This window comes from Bos grunniens, chromosome 5 (genome assembly GCF_055505025.1).
Source record: "Bos grunniens cultivar Pamir isolate PY7600 chromosome 5, Bosgru_T2T1.0, whole genome shotgun sequence".
Classification (NCBI taxonomy): domain Eukaryota; kingdom Metazoa; phylum Chordata; class Mammalia; order Artiodactyla; family Bovidae; genus Bos; species Bos grunniens.
The window spans coordinates 97,854,337-97,873,208 of record NC_141169.1 but is presented as its reverse complement, the minus strand read 5'-3'; the positions used below and the strand labels follow the sequence as shown (position 1 = coordinate 97,873,208).

The 18,872-nt window shown below is 46.4% G+C and overlaps 1 protein-coding gene across 7 annotated transcripts in view; it reads left to right on the top strand.

Annotated features, from left to right (window-relative positions):
• Positions 1 to 1,084: 1,084 nt before the first annotated feature.
• Positions 1,085 to 18,872, top strand: part of FAM234B (family with sequence similarity 234 member B) — a 40,284-nt gene continuing 22,496 nt past the window's right edge. For 4 of the 7 annotated variants that reach the window (XR_015164237.1, XM_086401940.1, XM_086401941.1 and 1 more), the window contains exons 1-4: positions 1,085 to 1,212; positions 1,332 to 1,449; positions 12,465 to 12,863; positions 16,940 to 17,038. Coding sequence is in view for 5 of the 7 variants with exons in the window: in XM_086401940.1 (XP_086258066.1) it covers positions 1,413 to 1,449; positions 12,465 to 12,863; positions 16,940 to 17,038 (535 nt within the window). In the remaining 2 variants the exon portion in view is untranslated. Of the gene's footprint in view, positions 1,213 to 1,260; positions 1,450 to 1,645; positions 1,784 to 12,464; positions 12,864 to 16,939; positions 17,039 to 18,872 lie in introns of those variants that run through there. The other 3 variants (XR_015164238.1, XM_086401942.1, XM_086401943.1) reach the window with 2 other exon arrangements.

Here is an 18,872-nt window from a genome sequence, read left to right as displayed (position 1 = left end):
CAACAAAGGTCCGTCTAGTCAAGGCTATGGTTTTTCCTGTGGTCATGTATGGATGTGAGAGTTGGACTGTGAAGAAGGCTGAGCGCCGAAGAATTGATTCCTTTGAACTGTGGTGTTGGAGAAGACTCTTGAGAGTCCCTTGGATTGCAAGGAGATCCAACCAGTCCATTCTGAAGGAAATCAGCCCTGGGATTTCTTTGGAGGGAACGATGCTGAAGCTGAAACTCCAGTACTTTGGCCACCTCATGTGAAGAGCTGACTCATTGGAAAAGACTCTGATGCTGGGAGGGATTGGGGGCAGGAGAGAAGGGGACGACAGAGGATGAGATGGCTGGATGGCATCACTGACTCGATGGATGTGAGTCTGAGTGAACTCCGGGAGTTTGTGATGGACAGGGAGGCCTGGTGTGCTGCGATTCATGGGGTCGCAAAGAGTCGGACACGACTGAATGACTTCCCTTTCACTTTTCACTTTCATCCATTGGAGAAGGAAATTGCAACCCAGTCCAGTGTTCTTGCCTGGAGAATCCCAGGGATGGGGGAGCCTAGTGGGCTGCCTCTATGGGGTCGCACAGAATCGGACACGACTGAAGTGACTTAGTAGCAGCAGCAGCAAGTCACATCACCTTTATAGATCTCAGTTTTCTCTTCAGTAAAACATGAAGTCTCTAAGGTCTGCTTCAGTTCTAAGATAAATAATGTCTTCAGCATTCCTGGACTAAAATGCCTACCTCTTGGTGCCTGAGGGGAAGAAACAGGTCTGATCTTGCGTTCTTCGACCTTTCAAGCTGGAAGCTGCGGGGTAGGGTGCTGAGTGGATCCCTGTAAAGAACTGGTAACCAGAGATGAAGCTTAGAGCTCCAGGGGAAACCTCGCCTTTAACCTGAGAAACGTAGAGAAACACACTTACTAGGTGCCTGCTGTGTGCTACGCGTTTTAAATAGATTATGTAATATCATCCTCACAATATGCTCCTGAAGTAGGTGCTATTATCTCCATATCTAAGCTGAAGCTTAGTCATACAAGTGACTTGCCCTGCGAGGGATGTGGGCGGAATTCAAACCCGTCTGACTCCAAAGCCCAGGCGTATTTCACAACCCTTGCCTCCTATCTATTATCTCATTCCGTGCTCACTGCAAGCAGTGGGCTGTATCAGATCCCCATTTCACGGAGGAGGAGAGTGAGGCTCAGCGCGGTGACGTGACCTGCCCAGTAAGGCATCTGTCCCGGAGGGGGCGGGGTGGAGGGACAGGAGCGCGCACGTGGGCGCGGAGGCGGCAGCGGACGCCTCCTCCAGGCCCTGCCACGCCGCCCGGCTCCCACCTTTTCAGGTCCCGGCTCCGCGCACCTCGACTGCGAACTACACTTCCCGGCAGGACGCGAGCGCGCGCACGCGCACCGGGGCCTCCACCATGGCGACCGTGCTGTCCAGGGCGCTCAAGCTCCCCGGTAAGCTGCAACCTCGCGACCACCCCGCCCACGCCGGACTTGGTGGGGTGGGGACTCCAGGCTCCCGGGGGCGAAGCCTATCGGAGTCTGGCTCCAGCCTGAGCGGAGCTGCAGGCGCGCGGAGGCGAGACGGTGCAGCCCCCCGCGGGCTGGGGTCCACGCGCCACCAGGGGGCAAAAGAGGCGCCTGGCGGGTTGGAGGTTGCCGGCGCGGGGCGAACCTGGGAAACGCTGGGGGAAGGACCCTGAAGGCGCGCCGGGATGGTGGCCTGGCGCTGCGGCGGCGGCGGATGTCAGGGCGCGCGTCGCCGCCGTCCCCAGGGGAGGGCGATGAGGTTAGCATCCTTTCCCGAGCGCCGCGAAGGACCTACGGGAGGGTCTCCAACTCTTTCCGTCTTGGGCTGGACTGGGGGTTGGGGGCAAGAGGGCGGCAGGATGGCGAGTGACCCCTTTGGAGCAGCCTCCCCATTTAATGACAACATTGATGCTGCGGTGAGGTAGGTGGAACAGGTATTTCCCCTTCTAAAAAATTAATTATCTGTCAAATTGACTTGTCCAGGGTCGCACAAACAGCATAGGAAAAGCCTGGACTTGAACATGGGGGGTCTTCTGACTTTAGATTCTGGGCCTTGGGTTCCACTTGTTCAGCCTCAGGCTCTCAAGCCTGAGCATTTATGAGGATAATTTATTTGCACCGGTAAGTTGCAGATAATGGATGGAATATTCTTTTAAGGAGGCACTAGTGGTGAAGTCAGAGCTAATTCAGTACTTGGGGGCAACAGCTCCAAGGTTTTGGTTTTCCTTTTAAACCTCCAGAATGGAACTGTCCTGCTAGAAACTTGCTATTTTAATAAAAGTATATTTATTCTGCTCAAATACATTTTAGATTTTAAGGCTTTAGAAAAATTTATGCTTTTATCTAAATAAGTTTGTTGTTATTTTGATGTGGACCATTTTTAAAGTCTTTATTGAATTTGTTACAGTATTGCTTCTGTTTTATGTTTTGGTTTTTTTTTTTTTTTCTTTCGGCTGTGAGGCATGGGGGATCTTAGCTCCCCGACCAGGGATCAAACCTATACCCCCTGCGTTGGAAAGCAAAGTCTTAACCACTGGACTATCAAGGAAGTCCCACCTAAATACATTTTAAACATTAAACTATAAACTGTTTGTTTGCTGGTAAGTTGTTAGTGAGAAACGCAGCTGCTTGCCCAGCATGGGTAGAAAGGGCTGGTTGGGTGTCTGGCGGATACCCAGTGGAGGGTCCCTGTTCTCAAGGAGTTTCCAGTCTGCTATACTGTGCCACAGCTGACACTGGGTTGGTTGTGAATTTGATATGAATTTGCATTTCTGTCCCCAGATTTCATGACTTCAGACACTTTTTCTTTGCACATGGTCTCATTATAACTTTGGAAGGAACGTTGATCTCTCTGTTGGAGTGTGTATGTAACACTGGAATAGAATGGGGATAACCCTTAACCTGCAGGATTTATTTTGAAGAGAGTAGCCGTGTATATCCTTAGTGTAGGGTAGTGTCCTCCCATGGGCTTCTCAGGTGATGCAGTGATAAAGACTCCACTCAGGAGACTCGGCTTCGATCCCTGTGTTGGGAAGATCCCCTGGAGGAGGAAATGAGAACCCACTCCAGTATTCTTGCCTGGAGAATCCCATGGACAGAGGCACCTGGCAGGCTGTAGTCCATGGGGTCACAAAGAGTCAGACATGGCTGAGCACGCCTACATAGCATAGCATAGATATCCTCCCAAGGGGTAATGGGATGTCAGACATATTTAGCTTTGTTTTTCCTTTTCTTTTAGATTCTTTTCCCCCCTCGCACCCCCTCTGAAGTGAAGTGAAGTGAAAGTTGCTCAGTAGTGTCCGACTCTTTTCGACCCCATGGACTGTACAGTCCATGGAATTCTCCAGGCCAGAATACTGGAGTGGGTAGCCTTTCCTTTCTCTAGGGGATCTTCCCAACACAGGGATCGAACCCAAGTCTCCTGCATTGCAGGCAGATTCTCTACCAGCTGAGCCACAAGGGAAGCCCCTCGTCCCCTCTCATATAGCTAATTGTCATTCTCAAAGGCTGGAAATGCAAAACAAAAAATCTTGCTTTTGAAACTCTTGAGCTGTTTTGCATGCTGAGGCTTCATCGTTGCTCCTGGAGTATTCAGATGCAGTAAGTGTGTCAGCTGACCGGGTGGGGGAAGCACAGTCTGGTCCTGGACCTGTGTGTGTGGACGGCAGTAGGGCCCTGAGCACTCAGGTACTCTCGACACTTTGAGGTCCAGGCTGTTGTTGTTCAGTCGCTAAGTCGTGTCCAGCTCTTTGTGACCCATGGACTGCAGCACGCCAGGCTTCCCTGTCCATCCCAACTCCCGGAACTTACCCAAACTCATGTTCATTGAGTTGGTGATGGGTCCAACTGTCTCATCCTCTGTCGTTGCCTTTCTCCTCCTGCCTTCAATCTTTATCAGCATCAGGGTCTTTTCCAATGAGTCAGTTCTTCGATCAGGCGGCCATAGTATTGGATCAGCATCAGTCCTTCCAATGAATATTCAGGATTGATTTCCTTTAGGATTGACTGGTTTGATCTGTTGGCTGTCCAAGGGACTCTCAAGAGTCTTCTCAAACACCACAGTTCAAAAGCATCAATTCTGCGGTGCTCAGCCTTCTTTATGGCTCAACTCTCACATCCATACATGACTACTGGAGAAACCGTAGCTTTGACCACACAGATGTTTGTCGGCAAAGTGGTGTCTCAACTTTTTAACACGCTGTCATAGTTTTTCTTCCAAGGAGCAAGTGTCTTTTAATTCCATGGCTACAGTCACTGTCCACAGTGATTTTGGAGCCCCAAATGAAATCTAACACCATTTCCACTTTTTCCACATCTGTTTACCATGAAGTGATGGGACCAGATACCATGATGTTCCTTTTTCGAATGTTGAGTCTAGGCCCAGGTACAAAGGCTGTATGTTTTTTTAGGTGATGTGGGTCTTAGGGGGTTTTTTCTTATGCTTTTGCTTTTCTCCCTCTTACCCTTTCTCCCTTCTACCACAAATACAACTGTTAGCTTTTATATTAGATGGAAGTTGCTTTCTGAAAGCCCTTTTTGGGTACTCTATAGTTGGGTCTGTGAAGCTGTTATCCTGTTTTGGCTACTGTATCATGTTACTTTAGTTAACATCCTCACTGTTTTTTTCTTTTTTTACATTGAGTATCATTGATGTATAATCAATGTATAATATCATTGATGTATTGTATTAGTTTCAGGTGTACGAATAATTTGTTATTTGTAGATATTGCAAAATCACCACAATGACATCCTTACTATTTTTATGTGTAAGGAAGCAGAACAGAATGGTGGTGAAGAGCATGAGACCGACTTGGATTAATCCACTCTTTATCAGATTCTCTTTAACCTTTAGTTTCTTCATATGTACTAATAATATTATTATGGAACCTTTCACTGTTAGCCATACAGTAGGGTTATTTGGGATAGTAAAAGAGATGGATGTGCTTAAGAAGTTTGTTGACCTTTGATATATGTTAATTATTCAGTAAGTGTCAGGCATTATTATCTTCATCATTAGCACCATGATCTGGAGAAGGCAATGGCACCCCACTCCGGTACTTTTGCCTGGAAAATCCCATGGACGGAGGAGCCTGGTGGGCTGCAGTGCATGGGGTTGCCAAGAGTCGGACCTGACTGAGCGACTTCACTTTCACTTTTCACTTTCATGCATTGGAGAAGGAAATGGCAACCCACTCCAGTGTTCTTGCCTGGAGAATCCCAGGGACAGGGGAGCCTGATGGGCTGCCGTCTATGGGGTCGCACAAGGTTGGACACGACTGAAGCGACTTAGCAGCAGCAGCAGCAGTATGATCTTTACAAATGTGGTAACTGGAGGGAGGCCTGATGTAATGTGCTCATGGCCAGTGTCCATCAACCTGGTGAAGAAAGAGCAGTCCCTGGGATGTTTTCAGTTGCATATCCTTTCATCAAGCTCAAGATGGAAAGACATTTGGCCGACATGCATAGAATGCAGTTAATTAGTAACAGAAGGACAATGTGAGATTCATAAAGCAGCTGGTGGGGCATCTTATCTCTTAAGAATATGTATTTTTAGTCCATTTAAAAGTTTAAAGGTCAAACACGGAAGGGAATAGAAGAGCATAATGTTATTGTAATGGTTTGCTTTATTATGTGTAACATGGAATGATTCTGTGCCCTTGGATAAACTAATTCATGATGGAAGTGATTTACCTTTAGCTACAGTAGAGTGTAGGCGAAAGTCTGTGTAAAGTATAGTGCATGTCACAGAGTAGGACACACTATAGTATGTTTTCCTGAAAACACTTGGGACTGGTACAGTTGCATCTCTTTCCTATTGATATTTTCCTCTGTCTCATTTTTGGATTGCTATTTGCCCAGCATCCTCTGTCTTTCTAAAAGTGACAGTCGTGGGAAGCTTATTTACACTGATGTATTCTGAAATTCGGAGAAGGCAATGGCACCCCACTCCAGTACTCTTGCCTGGAAAACCCCATGGACGGCGGAGCCTGGTGGGCTGCAGTCCATGGGGTCGCTAAGAGTCAGACACGACTGAGCGACTTCACTTTCACTTTTCACTTTCATGCATTGGAGAAGGAAATGGAAACCCACTCCAGTGTTCTTGCCTGGAGAATCCCAGGGACAGGGGAGCCTGGTGGGCTTCCCATCTATGGGGTCGCACAGAGTCGGACACGACTGAAGTGACTTAGCAGCAGCAGCAGCAGCATTCTGAAATTGGGCTTCCCAGGTGAGACTAGTGGTAAAGAATCCACCTGGCAATGCAGGAGATGTAAGAGACACAGGTTTTATTCCTGGGTCAGGAAGATTCCTTGGAGAAGGAAATGGCAACCCACTTGGACAGAGGAGCCTGGCAGGCCACAGTCCAGGGGTTGCAAAGAGTTGGACACAACTGAGAGTCTAAGCACATTCTGAAATCAGTGTCCTCTCTTTATTTTCTGAAAACCTTTCATTGACTAAAAATGTGGGTGGTGGCTGAAATCAGCAGACAAGATGTTGGTAAAGTTCCCTGAGCTTTGAAGCATGGATTGGATGTTACTCCTCAGCCTGAGTGTAACTTTAGGCAAGTGATGTACTATATATTTCACTCTTTTTCTGTGAATAGATAGAAAAAATATTTTACTTAGGACTTCTGTAATTGAAACTTTCTGTAATAATTAAGTGGAAGGTTGTTTTTGCACGTTCTGGAAAAATACATATTAATAGTAAAAAAGTCAATATTTATTTTCCTCTGTAATTTAGCCAAGCACTGGTTGTAATCTGTGATCCCTTAAAGAAAGCGTATGTGATCTTTTGTGCTTGCCTCTGTACTTCAGAAATATCATGTCTGGGTCAGTTCTTGGATTTTGCGGTCTCATTTTCTTTCTTTGAGGATTTTTCCATATTGCCGCACTGTCATTTAGTAATGTGTTTTGCTGTGGAGAAGTCAGCCTGATTTTTGTTCCCACCATTCGTGACTTGCTTTTTTTCTCTTGGACTGACTGGCTGCTCATAGGATTCTGTCTTTGTCCTTGAAGTTCTTTGCCTTTACTAGGATATATTTCAGTATTGATTGCTCTGTATCAGTTTTTCTTGAGACTCAGTGGACACCTTATTCTGCAGTTTCAGGTCTTGCTCTACTGTAGGAACCTTTTTCGTATGGGCTTCCCTGCTGGCTCAAATTATAAGAATCCACCTGCAATGCAGGAGACCTGGGTTCGATCCCTGGGTTGGGAGGATCTCCTGGAGAAGGGCACGGCAACCGACTCTACTATTCTTGCCTGGAGAATCCCATGGACAGAGGAAGCTGGTGGGCTACAGTCCATGGGATCCCAGAGAGTTGGACATGACTGAGCAACTAACCCTTAACTGCAGGAGCTTTATTCGTATGTCTTTTAAATAATTTTTGGTTCCATTCTCTTTTCTATTTTCTTCTTCAGTTACGTGATTGGATCACTTTTATCCTCTATATCTGTCCTTTTCTTTCTAGTCCTTTTAAATACCTTGCTATTTTTCTTATGAAGTGCCGAGATAGTACAGCCTTCAAGCCACACTGCCTGGGACTGAATCCTTGTACTATCGCTTATTTGCTGTTTAACTATGGGCCTTAAACTTCCAAACCTCAGTTTCCTCGTCTTTAAAATGGAGATAAAATTGTGTCTGCCTCAAAGAGTTGCTATGATAATTTACTGAGCTAAGGCAGTTAAAAGGCTTGAAAGAGAGTATAGTAAGTGCTCAAAACTTTGAGCCCTTGTTATTTCTGTTTCATCTTGCTTGATTTTCACAGTCTAACCTTTACATCTCTGATGCTCTTTTCAGCCTTTCAGCTCTTTTTGCCAATCCCAATAAGGATATCCTTTGTAAGATTGTTTTATTCTTTCCTTCCATCATTTTCTTGAGTCCTCCTTGTTTACTTTACATCTTCTCTGTTGAATCATCATTTCTTCTTAGAAATGTTCTGTTTTTCCATGAGCCCTTATTTCAGAGAAGGCAATTGCTTCAATTTCTTGGATTCTAGGGGGAAGTATCTGTTCACTATTTCTTCCATTTCGTGGTATCACTTGTCCAGCATTTGTTCTGTAGCTGGGTTTTTGTTTGCTGGGTTTTGTTGTAATTTCTTTCTTGAGTGTTTGTAGAACTTTGCAGTAGCTTATGGACTGAGTACTAATGATGGCTGTGTTCTGATTTCTATTCGTATTTGGATGGGTGGCTGTTCTACAGCCAGCTATTGGCTGACTGATGGGCAGAGGCCGAATGAATTTGGGCAGCTGAGGCTGGAACCTAAGCTAGGCTGTCAACTCAAATCCCTTTCCCACCAGCGCTCTTCCTTTGTGGATGTTGCTTTCGTCACAGGCTGGCATCTGTCGCAGGGCCTCAGAATGCTGGTTTAGCATTTACTTCTTTGTTTCTTATTGTGCGTGCATGATCAGTCATGTCCGATTCTGCGACCCCATGGATGTAGCCCACCAGCCTCCTCTGTCCATGGGTTTTTCAGGCAAGAATAGTGGAGTGGGTTGCCATTCTCTCCTCCAGGAGATCTTCCCGACTCTCCTGTGTCTCCTGCATTGCAGGCCGATTCTTTACACTGTAAGCCCTCGGGGAAGTCCCTTGTTACTTGTGCCAGTTGTCAGTTTATTGACCCTGAGCTCCACGTTCGCTTTTGTTGTCTGATCTGTAAACGTGGATCTGGACCCTTTAAATTCCAATTCTTCTTCTGGGCTACAGTCTCCCCATTCCAGGATACCTTTTGGATTTCTCTTCCCAGGTTTATATTTACTTTCCTTTCACTGTTTAATCAGTCTCTGCATGAAACTGTCCTGTTTGAATTAGTGGCTGGTTTCTGTCTCCTGATTGGACCCACACTGTCCAAAAAAATCCGCCCCTTGAGAACTGCCAATGTTACCTTTTCTAACCTGCTGCACTGCCAGCCTGCTTCTTGTAAAGAGAAAAGCTCGTTCTCTTTCTTCTTCAGTCTTATCTTGGCTGTTCACACTGTGGTGTTGAATGAGGCTCATTGATGCTTCTGGGACCCCCACGCTTTGTCTTTCTGAGCAAAAGATTATTTGGTTTGGCTTTATATCTGGGGAACGAGGGAGGCAGCACAACTGATTGGTTAGAGCCGTGGATTCTAATCAAATTGCCTGATGTTGAATCCTGGCTTTTCTTGTTAATTCTGTGATCTCAGGCAACTGACCTCTTTATATTTTAATCTTCTTGTTGATAAAGTGGGGATAATAATGGCACCTACCTCCTGGGGTGGTTGTGAGGATTAAATGCGTTAACCCCTGTAAGCGCATGGACCAGTGCCTGGCATAGTAGCTCTTAGTACATTTCCACTGGTCCTCCATGTCATCACTATTATTAATTGCGTGAACTCGGCTCCTTGCTGGAGACCTGAGATGTATGTCCCTATTCTTAATATACTTCCTCAGTTGGATGCAAGTTTCACTGCCTTTGGCAACGACTTTTCATAAATTACAGTTTGGGGATGTGGCTGTTTCCTTTTTTATTCTTTTTCTATTTTTGTTTCTTTTTCTTCCCCTCTGGTTTTAGGGAGAGACTGACAGAAAGGTCATCCTTTGCCATCGTTAACTAGCAGCACATAATCTTTTTAGAGGGACCAGTTCGACAGAGGCTTTGATTTTCAAACAATGCTTGTAATTTATAGATTTATTAAAGAATTTGTACAAGTCTCTGCAGCATTTGCAGTCAAGTTCTCTTCTTCCCTGTGATAGTATATCATAAAATGAAAATGGATTTCCTTTAAACTGTTTTTTTCACTAGTATTACAGTCATAATTTCACTTTGGCAGAGATGCTGTTTTAGGCCGTATTTGTTGCATGCTGAAAACTGACTAGGAAAATGGAATTCAGTTAGTGTTCATGCTGAATTTTTCACTTGATGCTAAAAATCATGTAATTGTAGGATGGCTTGAGCATATGTAGAAAGTGCTTTGGAGTTTTAGTTGAATCAGTTGTTGAATCAGTTTTAGCTGAATCAGTGATGGGACGACCAAGAAAGCTGGCCTGATCCTAGGTGGTGGTGATTGCTGTTCAGTTGCTAAGTTGTGACTCTTTGTGACCCCATGGACTACAGCACGCAAGCCTTCCCTGTTTTCCACTATGTCCGGAGTTTGCTCAGATTCATGTCCATTGAGTCAGTGATTCTATCTAACCACCTCATCCTCTGTCGCCCCCTTATCCTCCTGCCTTCAGTCTTTCCCAGCATCAGGGTCTTTTCCGGTGAGTCAGCTCTTTGCATCAGGTGGCCTAAGTATTGGAGCTTCAGCTTCAGTGTCAGTCTTTCCAATGAATATTTAGGGTAGATTTCCTTTAGGATTGACTGGTTTGATCCTAGTTACAGGTTTTGAATTGTAGTGGCCCCTCTGCCCTCCCCTGGTCAGACCACACCCCTGGGACCATATTCAGGTCTGGGAACTGTCTTTGAAGAGCATGGACATGTTGTGTCCAGAGGAGAGGGACCGGGGTGTCATGGACACCTGAAATAATACTTCTTCAAGTAATGGGTTGAAGAGGTAGAGATATTTAACCTGGGGATGAGGAGATGGGGTGAGGGCAGAGGAGAGATAGAATACCAACAGTAATAACAGAAGCTGAAATTTATTGAGCTTGACTCTTACGTCAGCACCGAGAACCATGCATGTATTATTTAATCCTCATAACAGTGGCTTGTTGGTAAAAAATCTGCCTGCCAACGCAGAAGACGCAATGCAGGAGACACAGTTTCAATCCCTGGGTTGGAAAGATCCCTTGGAGAAGGAAATGGCAACCCACTCCAGTATTCTTGCTTTTCCATGGACAGAGGAGCCTGGTGGGCTACAGTCCATAGGGTCGCAAAAGAATTGGACACGACTTAGTGACTAAACAACCATAATAAGCCTGAAATAAAGGCATAAACTCCTCCAGTTGCTGGCACTTAGAGCAGGGGGCGGCTTGGGAGGAAGGTTTAACCCCCTCTACCCTCGTAAATGTCCGCCTCCTGCCACCCCAGCAAAGACACGGTCTAAATAAAACTGGGGTGCTTACTGTGTAAACTAGTGTCAAGACAAGTCCTCCATCTCCACATGCCTGCTAGATTCCACCACTCCCAGCCTGCAGGATCAGAATAGCAATTTTCAGGTAACCATTGTTTACTGAAACATGCACTGAAAGGGTGTTAGACTCTCAGGAAGATTCTCAAAACTAAGTTTTTGGTAAGATGTCTCCAGGTGACTTTCAGCATTTGACTTTCTTCGTGGTTTCTGTAGAAACAGTTTTGTGCTAAGTCGCTTCAGTTGTGTCTGACTCTTTGGGACCCTATGAACTGTAGCCCACCAGGCTCCTCTGTCCACGGACAGAGGCAAGAATACTGGAGTGGGTTGCCATTTCCTCCTAGAGGGTATCTTCCCGACTCAGGGATTGAACCCGAGTCTCTTATGTCTCCTGCATTGGCAGGAGGGTTCTTGTAACACTAGCGCCACCTGCGAAGCCCAGAAACTACTGGGAAGTCACACATATTGGCCTGTGAGGAGCGGTGTGCAGAGAACAATGGTTCTAAAAGTTTAGAGGAGTCATGGGACAGATTGGAACATCACCACTGTACGAAAATCAAAGGAAATATACACATTAGGTGTATGCAAGACCCATGGAAGAGCCATGGTCGTTTCGTTACTGAGAATCACACAAACTAACAGAACTTTTAAAAAAAAACTAGTATTTGAAGTTAGCTATTTTCTATTTCTTTTCGAATGTTCTTAAATTCATGAAAGTGATAATTTTAGAACAGCAGTGCCCAACCTTTTTGGCACCAGGGACTGGTCTGGTGGAATACTAGATCCCTCTCATGGGCTGTTTACAGTAGGGTTCACACTCTTATAAGAATCTAATGCCGCCGCTGATTTGACAGAAGGCAGAGCTCAGACAGTGATTTGAGTGACGGAGTGTGTATGTGCGCGTGTGCAGGAGCGCCCAGTCACGTCTGACTCTTTGCAACCCCATGGACTGTAGCCTGCCAGGCTCCTCTGTCCATGGGATTTCCCAGGCAAGAGCACTAGAGCAGGTTGCCATTCCTTCTCCAGGGGATCTTCGTAACCCAGGGATTCCGCATCCCTTGCATTGACAGGCGGGTTCTTTACCAGCTGAGCCACAGGGGAAGCTGAGTGATGGGGAATGGCTATAAATACAGATGGAGCTTTACTTGCTCACCCACCTCTTGCCTCCTGCTGTGTGACCCAGTTCTCTGTTGGGGAGCCCTGTTCCAGAACACTGTGATTTTCTTTCTTTTTCTCCCCCATCCTTTCCCCCTTTCACTGGCATCTGTTTTTATAGATGGCTCCATGGTCCAGGCTTATCAGCCTAGACCTGTTCTGTTCTGTGTGTTCTCCTAGGTGTTTCCAGTTTCCATGTGTTGACTGAGGGGTCTTCCTTGCAAGTCCCCCTTGACCGTCTGGGTTTCTGTCTTTTCAGGGAAGAAAAGCCCGGACCTGGGGGAGTATGACCCCCTCACACAGGCCGACAGCGATGAGAGTGAAGATGATCTGGTGCTTAACCTGCAGCAGAAGAACGGAGGGGTCAAGAACGGGAAGAGCCCACTGGGGGAGGCACCGGAGCCCGACTCGGATGCCGAGGTTGCAGGGGCTGGGAAGCCACGTCTCTCCGAGGTTACCCCCGAGGGGTACCCCTTGGAGCCCTTGGGGGCCCTGGAGCAGAAGGCGGCCTCCTCCGTCGTGTCCTGTGTGCGCACATCTGTCTTTCTGCTGATGCTGGTGGTCTCCATGGTCCTAGTGCTCGTGTGTGCTTTCCTGATCCCTTGTCCCCCCCGAGACCTGCACAGCACGTGGAGCCGCCACCTGGGTCCCCAGGGAGGTAAGCGGCTGGAGGGGGTAGGGTGGGGGGGTTTCAGTCTGTAAAACTCCATCGTGTGTCATTCTGGAAAGTGCCTGATGACATTGAAAATTTCCTTCAAGTCTTTACATGTTAACGTGTGTCACCTACCATTTCTCTTGCTGTGTGCAGAGACGGTTTGGAAGTTAAGGTTGGACATAAGACAAAAAGATGGATCAGTACGGTTCCAAAATCTTGGGAGGATGGCTGGCTGTGTTTCTACTGGGGGAAGGTCTTATTTGGACACAGAGAGGAGAAAGCCCTGGTTTGCTGGGCTCCAGATGTGCAGCTGAGGCTGGATCAGGGGAGGGCAGAGCCGGGGGAAGGAGGATTCACAAAGAAAGTAAGGCTCCCGTCCTGGCCAGGCCAGAGGCCTTGTAGGGCTCCTGTAGGGCACTTGGGCGGTCGCTGATTGTGGAAGCCCAGTCTCAATTGAATTTTCGAATAATTTTTTAAAATTTATTTTTTTATTGAAATATAGTTGATTTGGGGGGCTTCCTTGGTGGCTCAGAGGGTAAAGAATCTGCTTGCAGTGTAGGAGACCTGGGATCAATCCCTGGGTGGGGAAGATTCCCTGGAGGAGGAAATGGCAGCCCACTCCAGTATTCTTGCCTGGAGAATCCCATGGACAGAGGAGCCTGGTGGGCTACAGTTCATGGGGTCACAAAGAGTTGGGCATGACAGAAGGAATAACAGTTTCACTTTCATAGTTGACTTACAATGTTGCATTAGTTCCTGCCCTACAGCAAAGTGATCCAGCTGTATCTATATCTATAGCTTCTTTTTCAGATTCTTTCCACTGTGGGCTATCATAGGGTATTGAGTATAGTTCCCTGTGCTTTGCAGTAGGACACTGTTGTTTATGAAATAATTTCTTTTCCAGAAAAAGAGGGTTGCTTTCTTGCGGTAACTTTTTTTTTCCTGCTCTTAATGGTTGGAATGGTGCTACCCAAGTAATTCTGGCTATTTGACTCATTTTGGAGCAGGTTTCTTTACTTTTTATTTTAATTATATTTTTTATTGAAGGAAAGAGTCTTTAAATTTTATGGTGCTCTACAGTTTTCAGAAGTTTCTCACCTGTAGTTTCTTATAATCCCATAATAACCTCTTTTAAAAAAATCCTCTGTGTTGCTCTGCCCTTCCACTGGTAACCATTGGTTTGTTCCCTGTAGCTGTGAGTCTGCTTCTTTTTTTGTTACAGTCACCGTTTTGTTGTATTTTTGAGATTCTACATATAAGTGATCCTGAACAGTATTTGTCTTTGTCTGCCTTATTTCACTTAGCATAATACCCTCCAGGTCCATCCATGTTGCTGCAAATAGCACATTTCATTTTTTTTATGACTGAGTAGCATTCCATTGTATATATGTATGCATATTTGTAATCGGAGAAGGCAATGGCACCCCACTCCAGTACTCCTGCCTGGAAAATCCCATGGACGGAGGAGCCTGGTGGGCTGCAGTCCATGGGGTCGCAGAGGGTCAGACACGACTGAGCGACTTCACTTTCACTTTTCACTTTCGTGCATTGGAGAAGGAAATGGCAACCCACTCCAGTGTTCTTGCCTGGAGAATCTCAGGGATGGGGGAGCCTGGTGGGCTGCCGTCTCTGGGGTCACACAGAGTCGGACACGACTGAAGTGACTTAGCAGTAGCAGCATGCATATTTGTATACAGGGTATATATCTTTTCTTTTTAAACTTTTTGTTGTGTATCAGGATATATAACCAATTAACAGTGTTGTAATAGTTTCAGGTGAACAGCCAAGGGACTCAGCCATATCTACAGATGTATCCATTCTCTCCCACACCCTCCTCCCATCCAGGCTGCCACATAATTTGAGTAGAGTTCCATGTGCTGTATCTTTATTGAGATCCTTGTTGGTTATGCACTTTGAATATAGCAGTGTACCACATCTTAACTTTATCCATTCCTGTTGATGGACACTTAGGTGGTAAAGCAGGTTTCTTTAATACAACTTACTCTGAATCAAGTCTGGAGATCCCATCTAACTGTTAGTGTTGAATGGTCCTGTCTCTTGTAAACTGAACCAGGCAGAAGGGGCTCAGAACACACAAGCCCAACTGTGGCACTTTGGCGGATTGGCTGTTGTGTGTTGAAGGTGTTTGAACAACAACAGGTGCAAGAGGGCCACTGATCTTCGAGCCTTCCTAAAAGCAGGAGATGAAACTCCCAGGTGAAAGAAAGATGCTCTCTGTATAGCAGGAGAAAAGAACAATCTTATCACCTGAGGTTGAGGCCGAGAAAAGTCTGTGCGCATAGACCTTATAATTCCCCCAAGTGTCCTTCACCTCCTCACCTTATCCCCTCTGTCCACCAAAGGGTTCCGCTGTCCTGAGTTTCCTGTCAGTATTCCTTTCCTTGTGTTTAAAGTTTTGCCACATAGATTTGTATCCCTAAATGATCCATCCTTTAATTTTGCTTGTTTTTGAATGTCATATAAATATAATCATGCAGTCTTCTGTGACTTGCTTTTTTGTTCAGCATATTTAAAGAAAATGTTTGAGGTTTATCTGTTATCAATGTACTGTCACTAGAATTTCTTTATTTTCACCACTAATTTTCCGTGGTGTGAATATCCTGTGATTTAGTGATCCATTCTACTGTTGGCGAGCATTTAGGTGGTTTCTATTTTTTAAAAGTAAGTAATACCAAAAAAAAAAAAAAAAAAGTTAATACCACTACCCTGGAGAAGGAAATGGTAACCCACTGCAGTATTCTTGCCTGGGATATCCCATGGACAGAGGAGTCTGGCGGGCTACAGTCCATGGGGTCACAAAAGAGGTCGGACACGACTTAGCAGCTAAGCAGCAGCAGCAGTACCACTAAGAAGATTCCGGAATGTGTTTCCTGATGGAGTATGTAAGGATTTCCTTTGAGCATAAACCTGGGAGTGAAATTGCTGGTTGGCAGGGTGTGTTGTATGTCTAGGCATACGTGCGTGCTAAGTTGCTTTAGTTGTGTCAGACTCTTTCGCAGCTCTATGGACTATAGCCTGCCAGTCTTCCCTGTCCATGGGATTCTCTAGGCAAGAATACTGGAGTGAAAAAAAAAAAAAAAATACTGGAGTCGGTAGCCATTCCTTTTTCTAGGGGATCTTCCTGACCCAGGGATCAAACCTGTGTCTCCTGCTTTGCAGGCAGATTCTTTACCACTGAGCCACCTGGGAAGCCCACACATCTAGGAGTTTATATTAAATCATTTTCCATAGTGGTTGTACCAGTTTGCACTTCCACCAGCCACGTGTGAATTCTCTCCGAATTTGACAGTCAGCCTCTGACTCACACTGTGTGTGTGTGTGTGGAGGGGTGATGTTGCCTACCTTGTCACTGCTCGGTGGACGAGGAAGTCCAGGCCTCTGAGGACACCAGGGGTGGGGGGCTGCCCCGTGAATGCTTGGTGGAGGAAGGACTCTAGGCTTCCCTTGTGTGTGGAAGCCTGAGTGCTGCTGGGCGAGGATGAGAGTCCAGCCTCCTCACCCGACTTCTCTGACATGACCCTGGGGCGAGAGGGGCCTTGTTACTTAGAAAGGGTTTCCATTTGGCCTGTCCTGTGGGCCTGGGTGGGGCCACAGTTTTATCTGTGGTTTTTGCCTGGAGTAGAATGGTTATTGTTGAAAACTTCTTCGTCTTGCTGGGCTGCACCTTTCCTGTCCTTTGGCTGGAGACCAGCTTTTCTGGGGCCTTCCTGTGTGTCCCTGTTGGCATTTCTGGGGTGCCAGTTTCTGCAGCACCCTGCCTGGGATATGTGAGGTCAAAGAAAGCCCAGGGGAACCCCCAGATTGTCCTTACTCGAGGCTTACCATCCGCAGCCGATCTGCCTTCTCTCCACCTTCCAGAATCTTCTCATGTTTGACTTACGTTTAATGCCCAGAAATTCTAGCTGTCCTTAGTGAGAGGCACAGGCAGAACTGGGTCTGTGTATCTCATCCAGGAGCTGAGATCTGCCTGGTTTTTATGGCGCATTCCCTGTCCAGCCTGGCGCAGGGCGCTGGCCTGTGTCACTTGCTGAGGGCTCTGTGCCTCTTGTGTCCATCAGGTGGGGACCTGTCGCCGTTGGACCTGGCGGATGTAAATGGAGACGGCCTGCGAGACGTGCTCCTCTCCTTCGTACCAGCAGGGAACGGGAGCGCGGCCGGTAAGAGGGTGGATTTTGGAGGCCTGGGTGGGAAGAGCTGGTTGATTGGAGGGTGTGAGATAAGAGAGGCACTGGGGTTGTGAGCTGATGGGTCTACAGTGAGGAGAAAGCCCTTGGCGATCCCTCGTACCCGATGAAACTGGTCATCCCTAGGTATGATATGATACACAGACCCACTTCTGCCTGTGCCTCTCACTAAGGGCAGCTAGAAACCCTGGGCATTAAACATAAGCCAAGTTCACGCAGGAGCTTGTACATAATGCCTGTTGGAAGAAGTCATGGCAGGTGAGAGCTGCCCGGCACTTTCAGTGGCCTCCCTGTTCAGCGACGACCCTGAGATCCAGAGACAAGGTTTCTTGGCCACACGCCTGCCGTGAATAGCACCAGCGCTTAGGTTGCTTGAATTTTCCCTGAGTCAGTTCTACCAGGCCTCTTAGATGATAATAAACATAGGCTCTCATCCCTGGAAGAAAGCTTTTACTGGTGTTCTAACATATCCTTACGCATGTACGTCTTGCCTGGGTGTTTTCCTCTAACCCCATCTGTTTGCTCCTCTGTCTCTGCTCCCCGTCCTACTCCCTGAGGGATGAGAAGTGGACCCGTATGCATTAAGTCAGCAGGTTCCCCAGTCTGCAGGCTTCCATTAGGTTTGGCCAGTGGGGAGCACAGGCCATAAGCTGGAGGAGAGGCAGAGTAACAAGAGGGTATTTATTTCCTGGGCTTTCCCCGCTGGGTCTCCTTGATCAGAGGTCACAGTCTATCTCAAGGTGGTCCTCCTACGGACCTTCCTTTTCTGGCTTCTGAGACTCCCTTCCTCCCCTATCTCTTGGGCCCTGGGAGTGGTCACAGTTCTGAGGGACTGTATTGTCTCTTGTGATTTCTCTACACCCTGACCACATCTTTATGTCTTTATTAAACCTTCACAACTTACCCTACTTGAGTGGGCTGTTTTTTGGGGGGACCCCAGCTGATGCATGTCAACTGCAGAAACAAAAAAGTTACATTTTCAGTATAGGTACATGGGGCCTTTGGGTTTGTCCTGCCGTCTTCATTTAAGTGGATTTGAACTGCAGTCTGTAAACTGATACAGTAGCTATGGTTGGAGGCAGAGAACGCCCTCCTAGGACTTCCCAGGAGTCTGCCTACTAATGCACGAGACACAGGAGATGCCAGTTTAGGAGATGCTGGTTCGATCCCTGGGTTGGGAAGATCCCCTGGAGGAGGAAATGGCAACCCTCTTCGGTAGGAGAAAATTGCCTAGAAATTTTCTCTTGCCTGGAAAATTCCATGGCAGAGGAGCTTGGCCCCACTATAGTCCATGGGATCACAAAGAGTTGGACACAACTGAGTGACTGAGCACGTACGCACAACCTCCTAGCTACTTTTTAATCATTCATAAATAATTAAAAGTTTAGGTACATTGTAGAGAGCATTAGAAATATCTTCCCAGGGCTTGTGCAATATGTAGAAGCAATTTGGGTATAATTTTTTTTTTTTTTTTATGGGAAGAACCTCTAGCCTAGAAATTGACTTATATGGTTGAACTTTAATTGTATATTTTTTCTGCTTATGATTGATCAGCTTTTGAAGTAAAAACTTGCCCCATTCACTTTTTGGAGATTTTTTTTTTTTTTAGTCATTTGGTATTTTGCACGGTTTGCTATATATCAGGACTCAGTCAGTGGTAAGGCCATGAGTTTGGACATAAGATGGACCAGCCTGATTTGGTTATAAATTATAAAAAATAATAATAAAGTGAACACATGGTACTTTGTATGTGCTATGTACTGTTGTATATACATACTATGAATAGATTTTTCCCTCAGTGTTCCTG